The 19,109-nt window shown below is 47.2% G+C and overlaps 4 protein-coding genes across 4 annotated transcripts; 3 read left to right on the forward strand and 1 right to left on the reverse strand.

Annotated features, from left to right (window-relative positions):
• Positions 1-3,123: 3,123 nt before the first annotated feature.
• CTAM01_15826 (uncharacterized protein) lies at positions 3,124-5,661 on the reverse strand (the record flags this gene model as incomplete). The annotated part of the gene is made up of 1 exon (XM_060531820.1): positions 3,124-5,661. One exon carries the CDS (start codon positions 5,659-5,661, stop codon positions 3,124-3,126), a length of 2,538 nt encoding a protein of 845 aa, XP_060373595.1.
• A 4,778-nt stretch (positions 5,662-10,439) lies between these two features.
• CTAM01_15827 (uncharacterized protein) lies at positions 10,440-11,114 on the forward strand (the record flags this gene model as incomplete). The annotated part of the gene is made up of 2 exons (XM_060531821.1): positions 10,440-10,651; positions 10,715-11,114. 2 exons carry the CDS (start codon positions 10,440-10,442, stop codon positions 11,112-11,114), a joined length of 612 nt encoding a protein of 203 aa, XP_060373596.1.
• Positions 11,115-12,316: 1,202 nt separating this feature from the next.
• Positions 12,317-13,699, forward strand: CTAM01_15828 (uncharacterized protein; the record flags this gene model as incomplete). The annotated part of the gene is made up of 3 exons (XM_060531822.1): positions 12,317-13,076; positions 13,148-13,440; positions 13,535-13,699. 3 exons carry the CDS (start codon positions 12,317-12,319, stop codon positions 13,697-13,699), a joined length of 1,218 nt encoding a protein of 405 aa, XP_060373597.1.
• A 1,412-nt stretch (positions 13,700-15,111) lies between these two features.
• CTAM01_15829 (endonuclease/Exonuclease/phosphatase) lies at positions 15,112-18,834 on the forward strand (the record flags this gene model as incomplete). Its single annotated transcript, XM_060531823.1, has 3 exons — positions 15,112-16,280; positions 16,340-18,021; positions 18,086-18,834. The coding sequence occupies 3 exons, from the start codon at positions 15,112-15,114 to the stop codon at positions 18,832-18,834; spliced, it is 3,600 nt and encodes a 1,199-aa protein (XP_060373598.1).
• Positions 18,835-19,109: the final 275 nt, after the last annotated feature.

Consider the following 19,109-nt stretch of genomic DNA (forward strand, 5'->3'; position numbering starts at 1 on the left):
TATTTAAAATTAAATATAATATTAATATATAATATTAATATATAATATTAATATATAATATTAATAAATACTCTTACTATTTTAATAAACTATTTTTTTAGGTTTATTACCTTTTTAACTTTCCCTCTTATAAAGTTTATAATTATAAATTATTAATAATAATATTAAATACTTAACGCTATTACTTTATAAGCCCGCGTACTTAGCTAAGTTCCTTACTCTTTTAAATAACTATAGTTTATAATAATAATATTAAAAATACCCTCGTTATTATTATTATAAATAATATTAACTTCTATAAGTACGATATTTACCTTAGTACTCTTGACTTTAACTCGTATATATATATATATATTTATTACCTCGTTTTTTTTATTAAAATTAAAAAACACTTCCCTTACTATTTATTATTATTACCTTATTATTATTATTATTATTAAATTATTTACTTATTTTTAAATATATATTATTAAAATACTAAGATACTTAGTTATTATTAACCCCTAGCCCCCCTAATAAAGCAATCTGCCAGGGCCGTACTATATATTACGTATTAAGGAAAACTAAGTATAATACGTTCTATACCTAATTAATAACTAAAATAGTTAACTAACTTAACTATTATCTCCTTTTTATTAATAGCTCCTAACTTTTTACTACTTATTTATAAAATAAGCTTTATTTATTTTAATATATATAGGACTTCTCGCCGTTAATCCGTATTTATAAACTTTATAAGAGGGAAAGTTTAAAAAGTAAAAGAAAATCGAAAAAATAGTCTAACGAGATAGTATAAGTATTTACTAATACTATATATTAATACTATATAACTAATATCGAGAATTGCCTAAGTAGTTAGTAAAAGTAGAATAATAAAATAAATATATAGGACTTCTTAATACTAGCTTATATAAATAGCTAGGTTTAATATAATCTTTTTTTTATTTAAATATTATTATTACTTAGGGGGTTTTATAAGAGCTATTTAAAGTATTAGTTTATTATTTTAATTTTATATACTTCTAGCTTGTTTATTATAACTATTATAACTAAACTAATATTAATATATTAAATTTTAATATTTATATTAACCTAGTTATTTATAGCGCTTATAATATTACCTAACTAAATTTTATATTATTAAAAAGTACTTCGCTACTCCTCGGGCATACTTATATTAACTATAATAATTATAATATTAAGCTAATTAAGGGTACTTAGCCCGAGAGGAGTAGACTTATTAATAAGTATTTTTAAAATAGGTTCTCGTTAAGGTAGTAGTTTATATATTAATAAGTTTATTTAATAAGTTTATTAAGTAAATTTATTTAATAGATTTATTTAATAAATTTATTTAGTTTAAATAAAGATTAGCTTTAGGTAATATTAAAAATAATAAGAATAAAAAGAAATTTTACGAGCTTTAGTATAATAAAAAAGTAATAAATATTAGCCTATTTAGCCCTTTTTTAAAAAACTTTTACGTTATTATTAAAGTTTAGAACCTTTATAATTTAAAAATGCTACTTCTAACTATTATAACTAACTATTATAACTAATTATTATAGCTAACTATTATAACTAACCTTTATTATTAACCTTTTTAACTAGCGCTACTATATAAGGATATTACTTAGCCTATTATTAATAAGTAATAAGGTAGCTTACTTATCCCGAATTAAATAGCAGTTTTTATATTAAAATTATTATATTATATTAAGTGTATACTTAGGATATATTACGTATATTATATAATTAAAAAGTATATTATATTATATAATTTCCTTTAAAAGCGTAATCTTATTAAGGTCGATTTTTTATATTTATAAAAGTAGAAAAAAACCGCTATATTAACCCCTAGGACTTCTTTAATAACTAGAAATTTAATCTTATAAATATTATATTAAAAAACCCCGAACTATAATACGATCGTTTTAAAAAATATAAATTAAATATTATTAACTTAAAAATTAAAAAGAGATTTATTAATATAGTTATTATTTTAATTAATACTTAGCTTATATAATATAATAGCTTTAAAATACTTAATTAATTTTAAAATATTATTAATATTTTTAAAACGTAATATAAAAGTAGAATAAAAAGGATTAAAAAGGATATTTTAAAGTTATTAAATAAAGTAGAAAATAGGGAGTAGTTTTTAGCTACTTAGAAAGTAATTAATATATTATAACGGGATTATTAGTATTTTTGAATAATTATAGCTAATTATAATTAGTTATAAAGTTTTATTAAAGTACGTAATAAAAATACTTAATATTAACCTTAATAAACTAGCTTATTTATAAAAGCGAAAATAGCCCTTAATAAAGCAGACCGGGCCCTAAAAAGATATTAACTTTATATAAATAATATTAAGTTAAATATCCGTAGTTATTTATTTATATTTTCTGCCTTTACTAGCTGCTCGGGCGGTTCTTAATATCGATTATACGGTATTAGTATATAGTATTAGTAAATACTTATACTGTCTCAGTAGACTATAATCCGTAGTTATAAACTTTATAAGAGGGAAAGTTAAAAAAATAGAAATTTTTAAAAAAAAATTTTTATTAAGATAGTAAGAGTATTTATTAATATTATATATTAATACTATATAATTAATATTAAGAATCGCCCGAGTAGTTAATAAAAGTAAAATATAAAAATAAATAAATAAAGTTAAAAACCGCCCGAATTATTAATAAAAATAAAACTTTAAAATAAATAAATAATTTAATCAAAATTATTAAAAAAATTATTTACTAGCTTAAGTTAATACCTAATCCTTCTTAAGAGATTTATTTTAAGTTAACTTGGAATAAAAATATTCGCCCGCTATAACTAGGCGGAAATATTACAAGCATCTTATATTTTTATATTTGAGGATACCTATAGTATAGAACTTTCGTATATGCCCACTGCTACCCGTTTTGCACCTAGTGATTTTACGTACCCGAAAAGGTAAGTTATAATTACGAGAGAAAGTGAGAATGCGAAAACGGTAGAATGTCTTCGAATCATATGAATTAAAAAGTTGCCTGCCTGAATCTCTATATGTCTCCATCTCATCCCATATGTAGCTATTTCAATTATCATACAGTGAACATCCCATCCTATCAATTACAACGGAGGCGCATCGGGGTCCTCCATACACTGATCTACCCGCATGAGCTGCTTTCCCGTGGCCTTGGCCATCTTGATGAAGTCCCTCAAATAGCTGACAGTACTGGGATACAAGTAGTGCATGACAACGAGACTGCCGCCCTTGTCCAGGTCGCGCTTGAAAGACACCTTCTGCTGTTCGGGAGTGTCGGACTGGGCGTAGAGCCAATCCTCGACATCGATGTTCCAGTTCACAATGTAGGGGCTGTTGCTTTGCGTCGCCGCAACCAGCTGCTGTCTCATACGAGCGCCCTCGTTACCGAAAGGAGGGCGGAAGTACTTGGTCGTGATGCCGAACTGCTCCTTAACAGCGGCAATGTCCTGGCTATACTCCCACATGATAGCGTCGTTGTTGGGGAGCCCCTCCATTCTAGGGTGGGTGTAGCTATGAAGGGCCATTTGGTGGCCTTCCTTCATCATGTCCTGATAAATGGTGCTCAGATTCGTAGAGGGGTCTCTCAACGGAGCACCGACGGTAAAGAAGGTGACCTTGATGTTCTCCGATCTGATGACCTCCATAACCTCCTGGGCGTACTTTGGGTCACCATCATCGATGGCAAAGGCAATCGAATTGGGTCGCTTGCAAGCAAAGACCAGGTTACCGCTGGGCAGCTTGTTTGGGATAAGCGTATTGGCGGGAACAGACGAAACGATTTCAACTTTGGTCAAAGTGACCGCCTCATTGGTGTAGAAGCCTTTGAAAGCCAGGCCAACAGCACGCTTGCGTACGATGTTGAAGTGGGAAATGGGAATGTAGATGTCGTTGCCAGTGGCATAGCGAGCCGCCTCCAATGAATCCCAGGTCTCGGGGAAAGGTGCTACAGTATCGCTGCATTGTGTGTTATGCTGCTGCATCGCAATGGTGAACTTATTGCTTCCCGAGTATGCAACGTGCAAGTAAGAGCCATCGTACATGGTCATGTCAGTGCAGCCATCTCCGAATTGCGTGTAGTAAGAGTAGTCGGCGTCTGGTGCCTTGATAACAACCTTTCCCTTGGTCCACTTCGCTGCAGTGTCGACATCACCTCCATGCCAGAATCCAAGGGCGTTTTGGCTCTGGCTTGCAAAGTTATCGATGACCTTGGCCGGAACTGTGGCGCTGGGCGCAGGGACAGTCGAAGCTGTAGCAGAAACGGACGGCTGAGTCTTGACGATATACTCAGAGGGTGTGCTTCCGCAGTAGAAGGCCATGGGACCAAAAGTCACAGCCCCTGAGAGTGAGCCGAACAAAATGGAGGATATCTTGGACTGGTTGATGGTAGGAAACTTGGAGAAGGGAAAGCTGTACAGCTTTTCGGTGCCGTCGAATGTCCATCCGAGATCAGCCGTGGACTGAAAGCCAAAGACTGTATCATCACCGCCACATGTCGCCGGCGATGCCATCTGGACTTGGAATGTCGTACCCTTGGTGGCCTTGATGCGCAGAGAGATACCACCATAAGTCTGCGTCTTGGCATTTGTGCAGGCAGTCTTGCTGTAGAAGTAAGAGTCCTTGTTGTTTGGTGATAATGTTACCCTGTTACCGCTCACAGCGATGCTCTTCATGGTACCGTCATCGCTGCTTGGCTGAAGCATGGCATTATAGAAGAGGAAAGTCAGCCGTGACTGGGACTCCCAATCGTCGATGAGAAGATTGCTGCAGCTCGACGAAGCAGGTGACAACTGGGAAGTGGCGGAGCTGGAGGTAGCTGACATCCTGACAGAAGATATGGACGGGGATGATGAGCGAACACTTGAAGCTACCGAAGATGTACTGCTGGCCCGGGAGTTTGCCGCGGACGAGGTAGCACTCTGAGAGGCGCCTGATGGCCCGGCTGACGTCGAGAAAGAGGAGGAGGCAGTACTCGACACCGTGCTTGCAGCTCGTGCACTTCCGGATGTAGACGATATCGAAGTGCGAGTTGTAGCGCCCGAAAGAATGGGGCTGGACTGAGAGCTGCTTGAAATTGGTGTTGCTGGAGTAGATGGACTGGTAGCATCATTGCACAGGAATTGCAAGTTGTCGAATGAATACGAGGAGAATTGAGAGTATGTGGACCAGACGAATCCGGTGATGGCGTCAAGGTTTGCCTCCGTGAATGAAGATAGAGAGATGGTAACCGTTTGCTGTGAGCCAGTGAGGCCCGAGATGGTGACCCATTGGCTCTTGTATGTGTTGTCGCTACATGATGTTCTTGACTGGATTTCCAACAACATGGAAGCGTCTTTGGGCCCCGTGATCGACAGCGACAGGGCCTTGTAGCCCTGGGTAGTTGCTTTGACGCACCCCAGAGTCTCGTAGAAGTATGAAGTGGTATCGGCTTTGGGAGTGAAGGTGAGTGCTCCGTTGGTGATGGCGATCTTTGACATGGAACCGTCGTCACTGGTCCACGAATTGAGCTTGTTAACTCCGCCAACGGATGATCTTGAAAAGTCGTCTATTATGAAGTTAGAGCATGCTGCCTGAGCAGTTGCTACAAGGCTGAAGAGCCCGAGGAATTTGCTAGCAGGAGACATGGTGGCGATGCTCAGCCCGTCCGCTATGTCGTTTATAAAATAATGACTCTCAAGCAAAAAGAGATGTAAAGACTTGGAGATAAACTAAAGTGATGAGGACAGAGACAAGAGAGAATCCGGATTGAAGGAAGAGACTCGTGAGAGACATATATACAACTTGACCACGCCATTATAGCACCTCCCTCAAAATCCACCTAGATGGTGGCGCCGAGGAGGTTTGTTCGACCACGCGCTTGTGGATGTCAAGAAACTAGCCGGGAGTGTATACCTGAGAAGCTACCGCATCACCCAACAACACATCCTGGGTTCGCAGAGTGAGCGGCTGGTCAGTGGCTCGGACGGCGATGCATCCTATGTGGAGCCACTACCGGACGAGCAACTCAGGGACCTTGTGCGATGGACAAAGCATGGAAGCTCAACCTGCCACTTGGAGGGCCAAGAACACACTAAGTCAGCCTCGCTAGCAAAGGCATAGCAGAGCCTTCAGTTCTCAGGTGGAATGAGGTTGTGGAGATGAACCGAGGCCAAGGAAAGACGACACTCGACCGAGCATCGTCGGGACGAGGCATTGTGCCTACCAGCGCCCGAACGCATGGGAGTGGCGTTCATCGTCGAGACAGAATTTAAAAACCGCCCTGTGTAACCGTTAGGATTGAAAGACATGGGCGGATGATGCGGTTGAAGATACAGCCGCTCCTTTGTTTGTTTCGAGCTTGACATCGGTCAGCTAATTGACGTTCAGATGAGATAAAAGAATCGCCGGGCCAGGTATAGCTGGTAGAGGTGTGAACAAGGGTGAAAGAAGCCACTAAACCAGCAGACGGTGGGCCAAGAAGATTCGAAACAAGACAGTTCGAAACATAACAAGAAAGAATGGGGCTCTATTTACCATCTTGGTAGCTTCCTTCTAGCCATAACCGGCGTCTGGGTAGTACTCGCGTGGTGTATAGAGTTGAGGCGCTCCTTGAGTTCTTCGGTAGACGAGCCCATAGGTGCCTTGGTGGGTCGAGCGGATAGGCGAGTGGTCGCAAATCAGTTGATAATGCAACCTACTAGGTAATGGACATCTGCAAAGTTACCGTTGTAGCCTTCTGTCGTGCTCTTCTTTGTCCTCGTATCCGCGAGAAGAAAGATCTCCAGCAGCAAAAATATCCGACGACTCCTACGCTCCTTCATTTGCCATGCATCTCGCAAGTGTGGTTAGCGTGGATCTTTGCCACACTAGGTCATGATTTGCCCCGAAACGAAGACAAAAAATAGACTGGAAGCGGGAAGGACAGAGCGCTAGCTCGAGGGCGTACTTGGCAGTACCTTGAGCAATTTAGGAGTCAGAACCTTTTTACTTTGAGATACGCTGGCCGAACAAAAGCAGTCAATAACATCGAGACAACGGGGTTCGGCTCGTGCTTGATCAAGTTCGTTGAGCTGTGATGCAAAAGTCTCGGCCATGAAAGGGAGCAGTCGGCCAGCAGCGCCCGTGTAGTAACTGCATGTCGTCGTTCAGAAAGACGGATACAACGGGTCTCTGTGATTTTAGAGTGACGGGTAGGATCGTGGGGATTGGCTGTGCTCTGCATATTGCTCGATGCTGTATTCGTAAATGATTTAAGGATGGCCTTGAGATGCGCGCACTGAGGTCTGAAGGGCCACAACCGATAGTTCACCGGCCACCCCGGTAGCACGATCCATCGTGGGCGTTGACCTCAATTCAAATACATGGAAGATGGCAGTGAACTGACTGCTCAGACGTCGCGCATCCCCATCGCCCTCTGGTATCGTGTTGTCCTCGACCTGGCCTCCGTATCGTATGCTGAAGTCAGGCACGGCGGGGAATAAGGTTATGTCAAGCCATCCCGACCTGAATCATGCAGCTAGAACGGGGAATTCCCGGACCCAAACATAGCCCGTCGGCGACGGAGAGAAAGGGAGCCGGAGAGTAGGACACGAGAGAAAGTCCCAGCTATTGAAGAACTTGATGAGTTATATTACATTATGCTACTAATCACTCACTGCAAGTGGAGAAGTCGCACATCTTGGCAGGCACGGTCTAGATGCTGGCAATGACGGAGGGTTTCGTCCTTTGCATTCTGCTATCTGGTGTGGTCTTTCTAATTGTTCAGATGCCACCACATTCGTGATGGTTGCCAAGCCGGTGGACGATCAATGCGAGAGAGTTTGCAAGTGTCGAGGTTTCATGGCATGGGCCCGTGAGCAGTTGGCAGGCCGCAGCAGCGTCCACAGGTAGTAGGTATCGAAGTGGAGGTCGAGCCCGTCCCGGGCATTGCGGTGAAATGTCGACTGGCTCGTGCGCTGAGCGCCAAGTCTTCTGACTAAGCCCGAGCACAAGCCGGGCGGAGGAGCAGGTGTCGTGGCGTCCGAGGCATTCACGAGGGTCCCGCCCAGTCCACCGGTCCACGGGTCTACGGATGTTTGCCATAAACAAACAGATAGACTCGGGATGGATTACGGGAGTTATAGAAAACAACATCGACTTGAGAGGGTGAGGTAATCACCCATGCGCATGCGCAATCTGTTCTGGGATGTGGGAGTAACAAGCAGATACTGCAAAAGCGAGTCTCTAGCACCTTGCGATTCAAATCTCTTAACTGCATTTTCTGATAATGAGCATGTCAAAAATCTCCAGCCTAGATTTCTCGTAGGCATTTGCAGTTGGACAATTTTGAACAGGCCGATGACAACTCCAGCCCGTATCAAATCGACCATGACGTCCTCCTGACCCGGTGATATCATTTCCCGGCAAAACAATCAAAGGCAATAGTCACGCCCAAGGCTCTCAAGGTATGGGGACAGTGTTGGCCCTTCCACGGCAGAAAACCTGCGAAATCTACCCGAGTAGCTACCTACTCGGACTGAGGTGGAGGGAAAAGGTGGTTACTGTCGTAATAGCACTTGCCTACGTACTTACCTAAGCTAGTCAATGGAGAAGGAGGGTGCCAGTGAGGGAGGCCATATGACCTGAGCAACCACAACCGAGCTGAGTTGGCAGCCCTCCAGCGGCAAGATGGCCAACTTCACCCAATAGTAAATCGCCAATGCCAGGCACATAGCCCTTCGAAAGGCAGGCACGGGCAGGCTACGTTAGTTGGTTAGCTGATGATGGGGGGATTCGTGAAGGATGAGGAGGACCTTACCCAGCGTACCCCGGGTGTCACAGTGTGCATGTTGCAAGTTGAATACGGCATTTGTCGTCATTTTGCGAGCACGCCGCATGCATTGAATGACATCAACCAGTAAAAGTAAGGTAGGTAGGCGCGGACAGGACAGGACAAGGCCTTTCTCTATCGAGGAACCCCGAGACAGCTAGCGGTAGCAGCCGGCTTCTTTTTTTTTGGGGGGGGGGGGATGGCGAGACCGGGTGACTCTTTCCAGTCCACCAGTCAGTCTGCAACGCCGGATGACTGTCGCAGTGTCCTCCCCACGCCACGCCCCTTCCGGATTCCCTCTGATTGGGAGGAGCCATGGGTTTCGGCCCAAAAGCAGAGGAAAGTGCAGCAGGGACGGGGGGAAGTATTATCTGCTTTTGACTCCGCACATTCTGCATTCTGCAGCACTCGCAGACTTGCAGTCCCAAACAATGGAATTCGCGATTCGTCATACCTTATCCGTACCTATCCGTAGGCCATTCATCAACAGGTTCCACGTTACCTTGCCTTAAGGTACACCCCCCTCCCCCTCCATCCATCGCATCCACACGCCCCGAGCTTTATCATGGACCGTACCTACCTTATCAACGTATCAAGTGCACTATCATCCAGCTTTATCGCCCGTCTGTTCGCTAAGCCGAGACGATGAGCCCCCTTCCCGGTCAAGAGGCCACCACCAGCGCGTCTGACACTCATCTCGCATTACCTACATCATCTTGCTCGCGCCAGGTCCTGCCTTTACAGCCCAGGCGTGCGGTGTGCCTGCATCGCGACCAACCCACTCCGTCACGCCCTTTCCGTCTCATCTGAAGTTGGAACTCAGCCTGGCAAGCTTGGCTCCAGTCTCCAGATCCAAAAGTTGGGACACGCGCGCCTCCCCCATCCTCTCTGAACCATGCGCACTGTGGCTCGTCCAACCTACCTTACCTCCCATTGCCTTATCTGTCTTCCTTGCCTTACCTCAATGGAAGGCGCCTTACTAACCGTTGCCAACTATATCATATCCGTCATCCCGCGACCTTTGTCCATGTGAATTCTGTCTTTCTCTACCTCTTCATCTGTTTCCTGACAACTCCAACACGAACCTGGTTCTACCTTGCTACGAATCTGTATCTGTATGCTCACCCCACTCTATGTGTACCTTATTCGACATTACCTGCGTCCGCCCAGAACTCGATCTCGACGCTACCTTCCGTCTCGAATCCTTGTTATCATCCTCGGCAACTCAGCCCTTCAGCTTTGTCCGGTGACTCACCCGGCCACTTCCGTCCGCCTTGGTGTGATTACCTCATCCAACCTGCCTCCTACTGCCCGGACCCTCCTCCTTCCTTTGGCCTCAGTCTACTAGTGCTAGGTAGCCACCTCCCCCGAGCCAGTCACCGAAGCGCTCACTGCTCCTTCACTTGCCCTCACATCGACTATATCTACTTGTCCCCTAGCCCCTTCCCCAAAGTCTTTCGACACCTACTCCATATTCGAGGCTCTCTCCAGCTAGGCAAACGTTACCTTCACCCAAATCGGAAAGCGGTTTGACGACTGCTTACCTATTACGAATATCGATACTTCTTCCTCATCTACCTTCTCGACGTACCGTGCTCCGTCAACCTAGACACCATGGCCGCTTCAATCGAATCTCCGGCCCAGTTCGAACGCGACCTGCGAAGCGCCAACCAAGATTTCAAAAGATCAAAGGATTCACGGTCCAAGTGGTCCAACGGAGCTCGTCCTCTGGCCGGGTGCCATCTCGACTGGTATACTCTTGACGCTGTTGGCGGAACTGAGCAACAGCGAGCCATGACACGGCCTCGGGCCAGAAACAGTGAGACGTACGCTTCCCCCTGAACGCTTATAACCGTATATTCTAGCAGCACACCTAATACTCGCAATAGTTCTCACTACAAGAAGCATATGCAGAACTTTAGCAAGTTCCGGTCACACTCGGAGTTCCCGCAAGGACGGCTGCGCTCGGCAGCTCGCGCCAAGGAACAGATCAAAGATCCTCTCAGCCGCTCCGTCATGAACATGGCGCCATCGCAAGACTTGTATGGAGACATCGCTGCCACTGAGGACTGGAAGTACAGTTTTGATCGTGTTGAAAGCCCCGGCCGACCAATGACTCTGGACATATTTGTCAAGACGACAACGGGTCGCGAGACGGAGCGTATGGTCGAGAAGGAGTACGAAATTCTTAATGAGAATGGTCAGGTTCTCAAGGGCCGCAAGGCACGCCAAAACCTACGCCAGGAAGGCGGCCGCGTTTCTGAAGAAGATGGTTTCCAGCTCGTCTAAAGTCGGCAGATGGACGAAACACGCCCGTGAGTGACTGTACGAGACGAGGACTGACTGGCATTGTTTCTGAGAATTTGGTTACCTGGGCGTTGGTGGATTGAGCTTGGCATGCATACTACCCTACCTCGATCACCAAGCGGATCAGGCGGTGCCTCAATACAATTTGGGCGTGTAAGGGCGTTTCTACTCGGCGTTGGGTTGAGGGGATAGCGATATTGGCATCAACTCGTTTAGTAGGCATACGCATCGCAATGATGACAATGATGAATATTAACGCCTTCGAATTGTGCTCCTGTAGACAGCTGCCGCGCTTCCGTGATCCGTTGTCTTGTGGCTCTATAGTGCGGCTCTGTACACTTATGGATCAACTCACCCGGGCTAGGATCGGGATGGGAGCTCCCGACTCTGCAGCCGGCTCCAAGGTCTGTAATCATTTTTGGTTTGCCCCGAAGGCTGTAGGATGAGGGTGGGAAGGCGATTCGCAAGTTCGGAGTCGGCCTTCCATTGTTTATGATGAGATAGGGCTGTTGGTGATGATCCTTCGAGGCAAATTGACGCCAAAAGCGGCTTGGTGCTTACGAACCGAGGTCCAATGGAAAGGTAGGTTTTCGTACGGATACAATACGGTAGTTATCTTTGTACAGTTACGCGGATACGTGAGCGGCAACCCACTACCCAGGACCGGCCGAGGACCGTGAGCCGTGGCTGATGCATGCGGCGGGCAGGGGCAGGCTCCATTCGCACTCCGCTGCGGCATGGGGGCTGGAGAAGAATGGTGGTGCCTAATTCAAGCCCTAGTCTGACATTTCTGAGGTGATTTCTTTTTTCAGGGACTTTGGTCTTCACCTCTCGTCGGGTTCTAAAGGTAATACTTAATAGCGAGGCCCGGTGCGGGCTACTCTTGTATTCAGAGGGGAAAACTGATGACCATGCAGGTCTCTTCGTCACCATTCCCCTCTCCCTTTACCGCCTTATTGTTCTACTCCCAAATCTTCTCTTCACCGTGCCTCTTCCCTTAATGAACCAATTTCGAATAGTCTCTAATTACCCTAACGTTGACTCTGGCTTGATCAACCGCTGCCACACAATCGGCCACCTTCTGCGGTTCATCCGATCTAGCTGAGTGACCAGGTTACGCCTTGTACCGACCCACGCCCAAACCCACACCCACGAGCCATTTCAACACTCCGCAAGACTTGACGATGGCTTCAACGCTGAATGATGGGCGATCAGTGGTGTTGCATTCTCGGTCACTACCAGCACTGCCAACAGATTTTTCGGGCCCCTCGGAGTTGCCAGCAGAGCTTCCACCATTGCCACTGCCCCCAATGACAGTGAGAGCATCGCCGCCGCCTCCGGCACCGGTGCCGACATCTAGCATGAACGCAGCATCGTCCTCTTTTGTAACAGAAAAGGCATTGCTGGCAAATCGTTCTATTGATGATGACCTGACAACCGACAGCGCCAGTACCTCGGAGCCCCCACCATATTCAAGCCCCTCCAATAGCTCGGAGACGTCTGTTTCACACGATTCCCAAGGGATACACGGAATTCACAATTATACCGGTCTACCCAGGCTGGATTACAAGCTTTACTCACCACCAAATTTCACTCTATCGCCCGATTGTACCACCCTGTCGTCCAAGGCAGAGTATCTGACAGCGAGCGCTAGCGCGCTGATAGGGCTCGTCAGATCCCAGGCGAGCATCCCACCCAAGCCGTTGATACATATCAAAGGCAACCGTGGTCGCACTATTGATTTTGACTTCAAAATGAACCTTATGGGCCTGTTGGTGGCAGACGACATGGGCAAGCGTCTGGACTACATTCGGTGTGTTGCGCCGGGCGAGGTCGCGTTCCGTGGCGGCGCGAAGCCCGATGTCCTCCCCGAGGTGGGTGATAGGGAGCTGGATGAGTGGTGTCGCCGATTCATAGAGGATCCGGCGCCCATCAAGAGTTTTGGTGAGTTCGCCTTGCGTTACACGGTATGCGATTGGTTGAACTATGTCTAACCTGAAGCCCTCGCCTTGAAGCACTCGAACGAGTTGTTGCCAATCTAGACACGCTCTACATTGAGGGCCAGATTCGTAGTTTGATCGCCTCGACTCAGTACAAGGGGCAGATCAACATCTCGTTTCCCGTGACGCATGCCAAGGTCAAGGTCAAGAGTGCCGAGAAGCCGAGCAAGCTCTACATGGGCATGAAGAACCTTTTCACAAGCAAGCACAAGTACGAAGTGGTGCAGTCGGTGTGGCCCTTTGCGACGGCCAGGAACGGCGAGGAGGGTCGGAGGTGCATGGTGCAGAGTGAAGAAGTGTGGTGGCGGGTAAGTACAGCTTCCCAAATGACATGCAGTGCCCTTGTAGAAGCTGTGGTCGCAACTATTGTCAACCTTGAGTTATTGACGATATTTCTCGCAGGAATGGAGAGACTCAATCAAGTATGCCATGGCGCAGAAAAGGCAGAACGGGGCGTACGTGACGAACGAGGACAAGCTGGAGGCACTCATGGAGGGCAAGGGCAAGGGCGTGGCGTCCATCGACTGGGGAGGGGCAGGACCCGAGCTTGAGGAACACGTCGTGTGAGACTCTCGCAGGAGTCGTGACACATGATATCTCGCTTGGCCGGGGAATTGAGTGCGATTTTGTATGAATGATGATACCCAAATTTGGCGTTTGAGCCATATGGAGATTGTGTACTGCATTGCCTAAGAATGGCTGATCTGTGATTAGTTCTCGCGGTCTAACTTGATTCTGTACAAAGTCGAATGCAGTAAGTCAGAATTAGAACTGAATAACAGGCTCCGGTATCGATTGTGTTTGGCACTTTGAGGATACTTCTAACTGGGAAATTTTAAGATATCTATATGAATGTTCATTAGGCAGAAGGCAGAAAGTGAGAAAAAGAAAGAGAAGGTTAACGAGTGCAAGAAAGACACGCGCTCGCAGTGACATGAGATTGGTTTTGATCGAGTTTTTTTTATTACCAGTGAGTATCATCGCAGTAGATGCATAACTTGGCAAGTCTTGCCATGGTATTTAGCTGATATGAGCCTCATTCTACGCCAAGTACGAAGTAAACGATAAAGCGTTACTATGTACATACGGGGCAGGTGTGGTAAGGCAGAGAGGGCTTGCAAGGAAGCAGCAATTGGCAAATTGGCAGGGTCTCATGCAGCTTGCCTCTTTCGGATGGAACAACCGACGACAGTGAGTCACCGCCCCGCATCGCCCCAGACCTGCCGCCTGCGCCTCTTAGGCCCTTCCGAACAGGTACCTACAGTAGTCTTGACGCTCCGGGACATGGGCAAATTTGCGATCCCAGTTTTTCGATCCATTGACTTGGGATCAACCCATATGCTTACCTCCTAGTCAGCGCATCGAGACCAAAAGTCTCGGCAAACGGATACATGGTAGAGGTGAGTGGAAAGCGGGACGAGACTGCCCGACGCAGTGACACACTCGGCCAGTGACTCCCACTCCCCGCAATTACCTTAGCCTTAGTCCCGGTTACTCAATGAAGACATTCCCACAGTAATGCATGGTCCGTAAATGGGAAAGCTATCGTATAATTGCAGGGGTAGCCAGTCTCGTTCCATACTGAATACACCAATGGGATGCGGCCAAGAATCGGTTTGATTCAATTACCATGTTGGACTCAGCCTGCACATCTACGCAGTAAGCATACACACCTAAGGTACACTTACACGGACCTTGCCTCTGGCTGGAAGAGTCGAGTTTCTCACTCGGGCCGCTCAATACAAAAGCCATCGCAAGTCTTGTTCCTTTTTATTACATGTAGGCAATCTCGATCGTCGAGTAAACATAGCATCCTCGTATAATTCCGCTGGGCCCATTACCAATCGACACAAGATTTCTACTCCTTTCCTATCAGATTGGGCTCGCGGCATTTCAAACCATTCACTATCTACACATCTATCCTTCTACGAAAACTACTGGCAATCAAAGCCATTACGGAAACCAAGAGACCAACGCCCATGGAGTTCAGCGTCTCATCCACACACGACACGGCTCTTTGCCTCATTCCACCAAGGGAACAGTGGCCATCGATTGACCGTCTTCGTTTTCAAAATGACAAGGCCTACGCAAAATGGCCACCTCACGTCAACCTCGTTTACCCATTCACGAGGTCTGCAGATTCGGAGTCTCTGCATCAAGCTTCCGATGCCATTGTCAATTCCCTCAAGGCTCTTCAGGAGACTGGTGACCTCGCTAGCATACCCCTTTCCCTCGACTCACCAGACTATTTTGAAAATAAGCACGGCAGCACTCTGTTTCTGTGTGACAAGGACGAAAAGAGGACTCGTCGCCTTGCTTCTTTACGCACCACGGTTCTCACGGCTATCGGCCAGACGCGCCTTGCTCCATACCACATGCACATGACGATTGCTCAGTGCGAGGATACGGCAGGACCATCTAAACTCAATTTCCTCCTTGGGAAGCTACGACGCCTACAACCGGTCAGTTGGGAGGTAACCCAACTGGCCGTTCTAGTTCGTCTTTCTTCCGGTCAAATGAGCCTCTGGGGTCTCATTGACCTTGTTTCGCCTTCGCTTAGTCAATGCGATGATTCGTTTGGATTATCTCCCAAGTTGGCCTCTGCCGTTATCCCTCAGCAATCATGGAGATTCTCCAGCCAGGAGTTGGGGTGGCGGCCGGCCTCTTCAAACACATATTCACATCACCCAGAGACCAAGGCAGTGGAGAACCTCATCGTCGCCAGCTGGAACGTTTTGGCAGAGTTCGAATGGCCCCCATCTCGTAGCAGATACCCCGTCATCATTGACAACCTACTCGCACGAAATGCCGTTGCAGATATCTTGGTACTCCAAGAAGTGACGGACGACTTCTTACCATTCTTACTCAATGACGACAGAATTCGCAAATTGTACCCCAATGCCTCCCACGGGTCTCCTGACGACCCCAATGCCGGTCCATTACCCAGCATACTCAATCATGTGGTCCTCAGCAAGCACCCATTTTCATGGGAGTATCTTCCCTTCCTACGCCCGCACAAGGGATCATGCGTAATCAGCTTCGGTGATCTGGCACACAGCGAGGGAGAGGAACCTACTTCTCCTTTAGTACTGGCAACTTGTCACCTGAGCCATGGTCTGACAGACGGCGCTGTGGTTACAAAGGAAAGGTTAGCTATAGAATACCGCCTGACCTGATCTTCTACCTGTACTAAAATGTCCTCTTTAGAGAACTCCAGGTATTACTAAGTCACCTCAATTCCAAATACGCTTCGCATCAATGGATCATCGCGGGTGATTTCAATATCACAACATCTTCCTACACTATCGACGCCGCCGTCAGAAAGGGGGCCATCACGGTCCAGACAGAGAATGTCCTCCGAAGCATCGAAACAACTTTGGCAAAGGCCGAACTCCTCGACGTATGGATGGTCTCGCGCATCGAGACCGGCGTGAGTGATAACTTCAAAGGGGACCTCAACCAGATGTTCGAGGGCGAGCAAGGAGCAACTTTTGACCCTACTGCAAACCCCCACGCCAGCAAGATGGTTGGTACCGGATTGGGTAACCGACCCCAACGGTACGACCGCATTTTGGTCAAGGGCGCCTGCTCTTTCCAGATATCTCGCTTCAACATGTTCGGCTTCGTCACTGGCGACAGCGAGACCGGACAAGAGCCCCTGTACCCGAGTGATCACTGGGGTGTTCGATGTCTATTGCAGCGCTCTCACGCAAAGAATGCCGCCAGCGATGCGCGGGCGATTCCTATCAATATGAAGAGAGCGCCAGACGGTTTGTCAGATACCACAGAACTTACTAAGTGCCTGGAGAATCTTGAGGTGTTTCCCTCGGCGGAAGATGAGACAGCTCGGAATGAGGCTGTTCAATTGCTTCGTCAAATTTTAATCGAGTCCGACCAGCCACTCGTGGACAACAAACGAGGCCGTCCGACAATTGTGCTCGTCCCCGTAGGATCCTATGGTTTAGGCACGTGGTCCAGGAACTCCGATATCGACTGCTTCTTCATCGGATCCATCAGTCCCCGTGTCTTCTTCACTCTGACCAGGCAAAGACTGAAAAAAGCAGGTATCCCTGGTATTCGGCTTCTAAGGAAAGTCAAAGCCAAGACCGGCACAATGCTCGAGGTGGAGGTTCTCGGCGTGAGATGCGATCTCCAGTATTGCCAGGCACCCAACATCGCGGACGAGTGGCCTGACGTTCTGAAGCGTCCCGCGTCAGATCCGGCCTTCAGCTTGTCTGCCCAGACACTGCTGAAGCTGAAGCCCGCGAGAGATCTATTCTATCTCCAGCGATCCGTTCCAGACTTGGCCCAGTTCCGGTTGAGCCACCAAGCTATCAAGACTTGGGCCAAGGCGCGCGGAATCTACGCTGCCAAGTTTGGGTATCTTGGGGGCATCCACTTGACCGTCATGTTGGTCAATGTCTGCAAGGTGCTTGTACACAATGGCGGCACCGTTTCTGCTGCTGATATCATTGCGACCTTCTTCGAGCATTATGCGCGGTTTGACTGGCTAAAGGACATGGTATTCGATCCATTCTTCCACAAGAACCTTAGATATCATCGAACAAGCAGAGAAGCCCTGGTCTTGCTCGGGTGGCACTCGCCAACGCTTAATACGGCACTCAACGCCTCCGTCCCGACCGTCAAGATTATCTCAACAGAACTCCGCCAAGCTAACACGTTGCTATCTGCTGACGGAGCAACCTGGGAATCGTTGCTACCGGTGCTAGAGCCCGGCCGAGATAACGTCATGACGCCTAGCGCCGCGAACTTTCTCACGTCGTTCCGGTCCTTTGTGGACTTGCGTGTACATTACTGGGGAGCATCTCTAGAGCGTGGAAGTAGGCTCATTGGCTGGCTGGAGTCTCGATGTGCCTCTCTCCTTGTCGGTAAGTAGCCTGCGAACCCTGTCCCCATTTCTACGTGCTGCTTGTTTGCTGACAACACCCATAGATATCAACAGAAGAGTCCCGCAGCTTTCGGCGAGAATTTGGCCCGCGAGATTTGTCGACGCATCTACGTGCGATCCCCAAAACACCCAAGGCGATTATCAAGGCTCTTACCTCGTCGGTCTGGATTGGATGGAACCGGACGAGAAGCCAGGACGGGGCGACCTGGAAGTTGCACAAAGCAATCTCAGGGCTGTTTTGCAGCAGTTCGAGAAGATGATTCTGAGTGACGAGAAGTACTTCGATTCCACTACATCATGGTTCTGCGCGAGCATTGTAAAGACGAATGAGCTAGGAAATTTGCGATTGGATGATCGCGAATGGGGTGTGTACATCGACGGCGATGACGATTCGGATACAGAAGACGAGGATGACACCGAGGACGAGAATGAGGAAGAATTGGCCGCGCAAGAGAGGCTCGCCGCCGGAAAGCTGAGCAAGAAGGCAAAAGCAGCGAAACAGCGCTCAGGAACAGCCAATCCGAAGCCCGAGGGGATAGGCAAGTTTCGCACGGCGCTTGATGTGCTGAACCGACTGCGATGGGATCCCGATATTGACAGCAATGACTACGTCATCGGGTACGAGGACAGATTCCTGGGACCACAGGAGAAGGCACTGTCGGCCTGGAAGAGCGAACAGACGCACGAGGAGTTCATCCCTCAGCATCGAATCTTGTGGTTCAAGCGCGGCAGCGACGGGGTGATTGTGTGGCACAGGTCAGAGCGCATCGATTTGCTCTTTAAAAAGGCTTGATTTTGGCGCCTGGGCTTGTGCTGAAGCCGGTAGCCAGATTCGGGGACATATGGATATGGTGCTTCCTACACAATGTAAACCCTTCGTGTGGATAGTTACATCGTTAGTCAAAGCTGCCTTCGGCAGAAAATAACCATACTTGTCAAGGCCTCTCGTGTTCCTCATAAAGCTCTGTGCCTTCTCATTGTACGCTGATATAGTTGAAAATGCTAACACCAAGGCCGCTCCGATTCATCTTCGGAACGAGAGGTGAGATGCAGTATAATGTTTTGAAT

Source organism: Colletotrichum tamarilloi (assembly GCF_030869305.1).
Source record: "Colletotrichum tamarilloi strain Tom-12 chromosome Unknown Scaffold_180.1, whole genome shotgun sequence".
Lineage (NCBI taxonomy): Eukaryota > Fungi > Ascomycota > Sordariomycetes > Glomerellales > Glomerellaceae > Colletotrichum > Colletotrichum tamarilloi.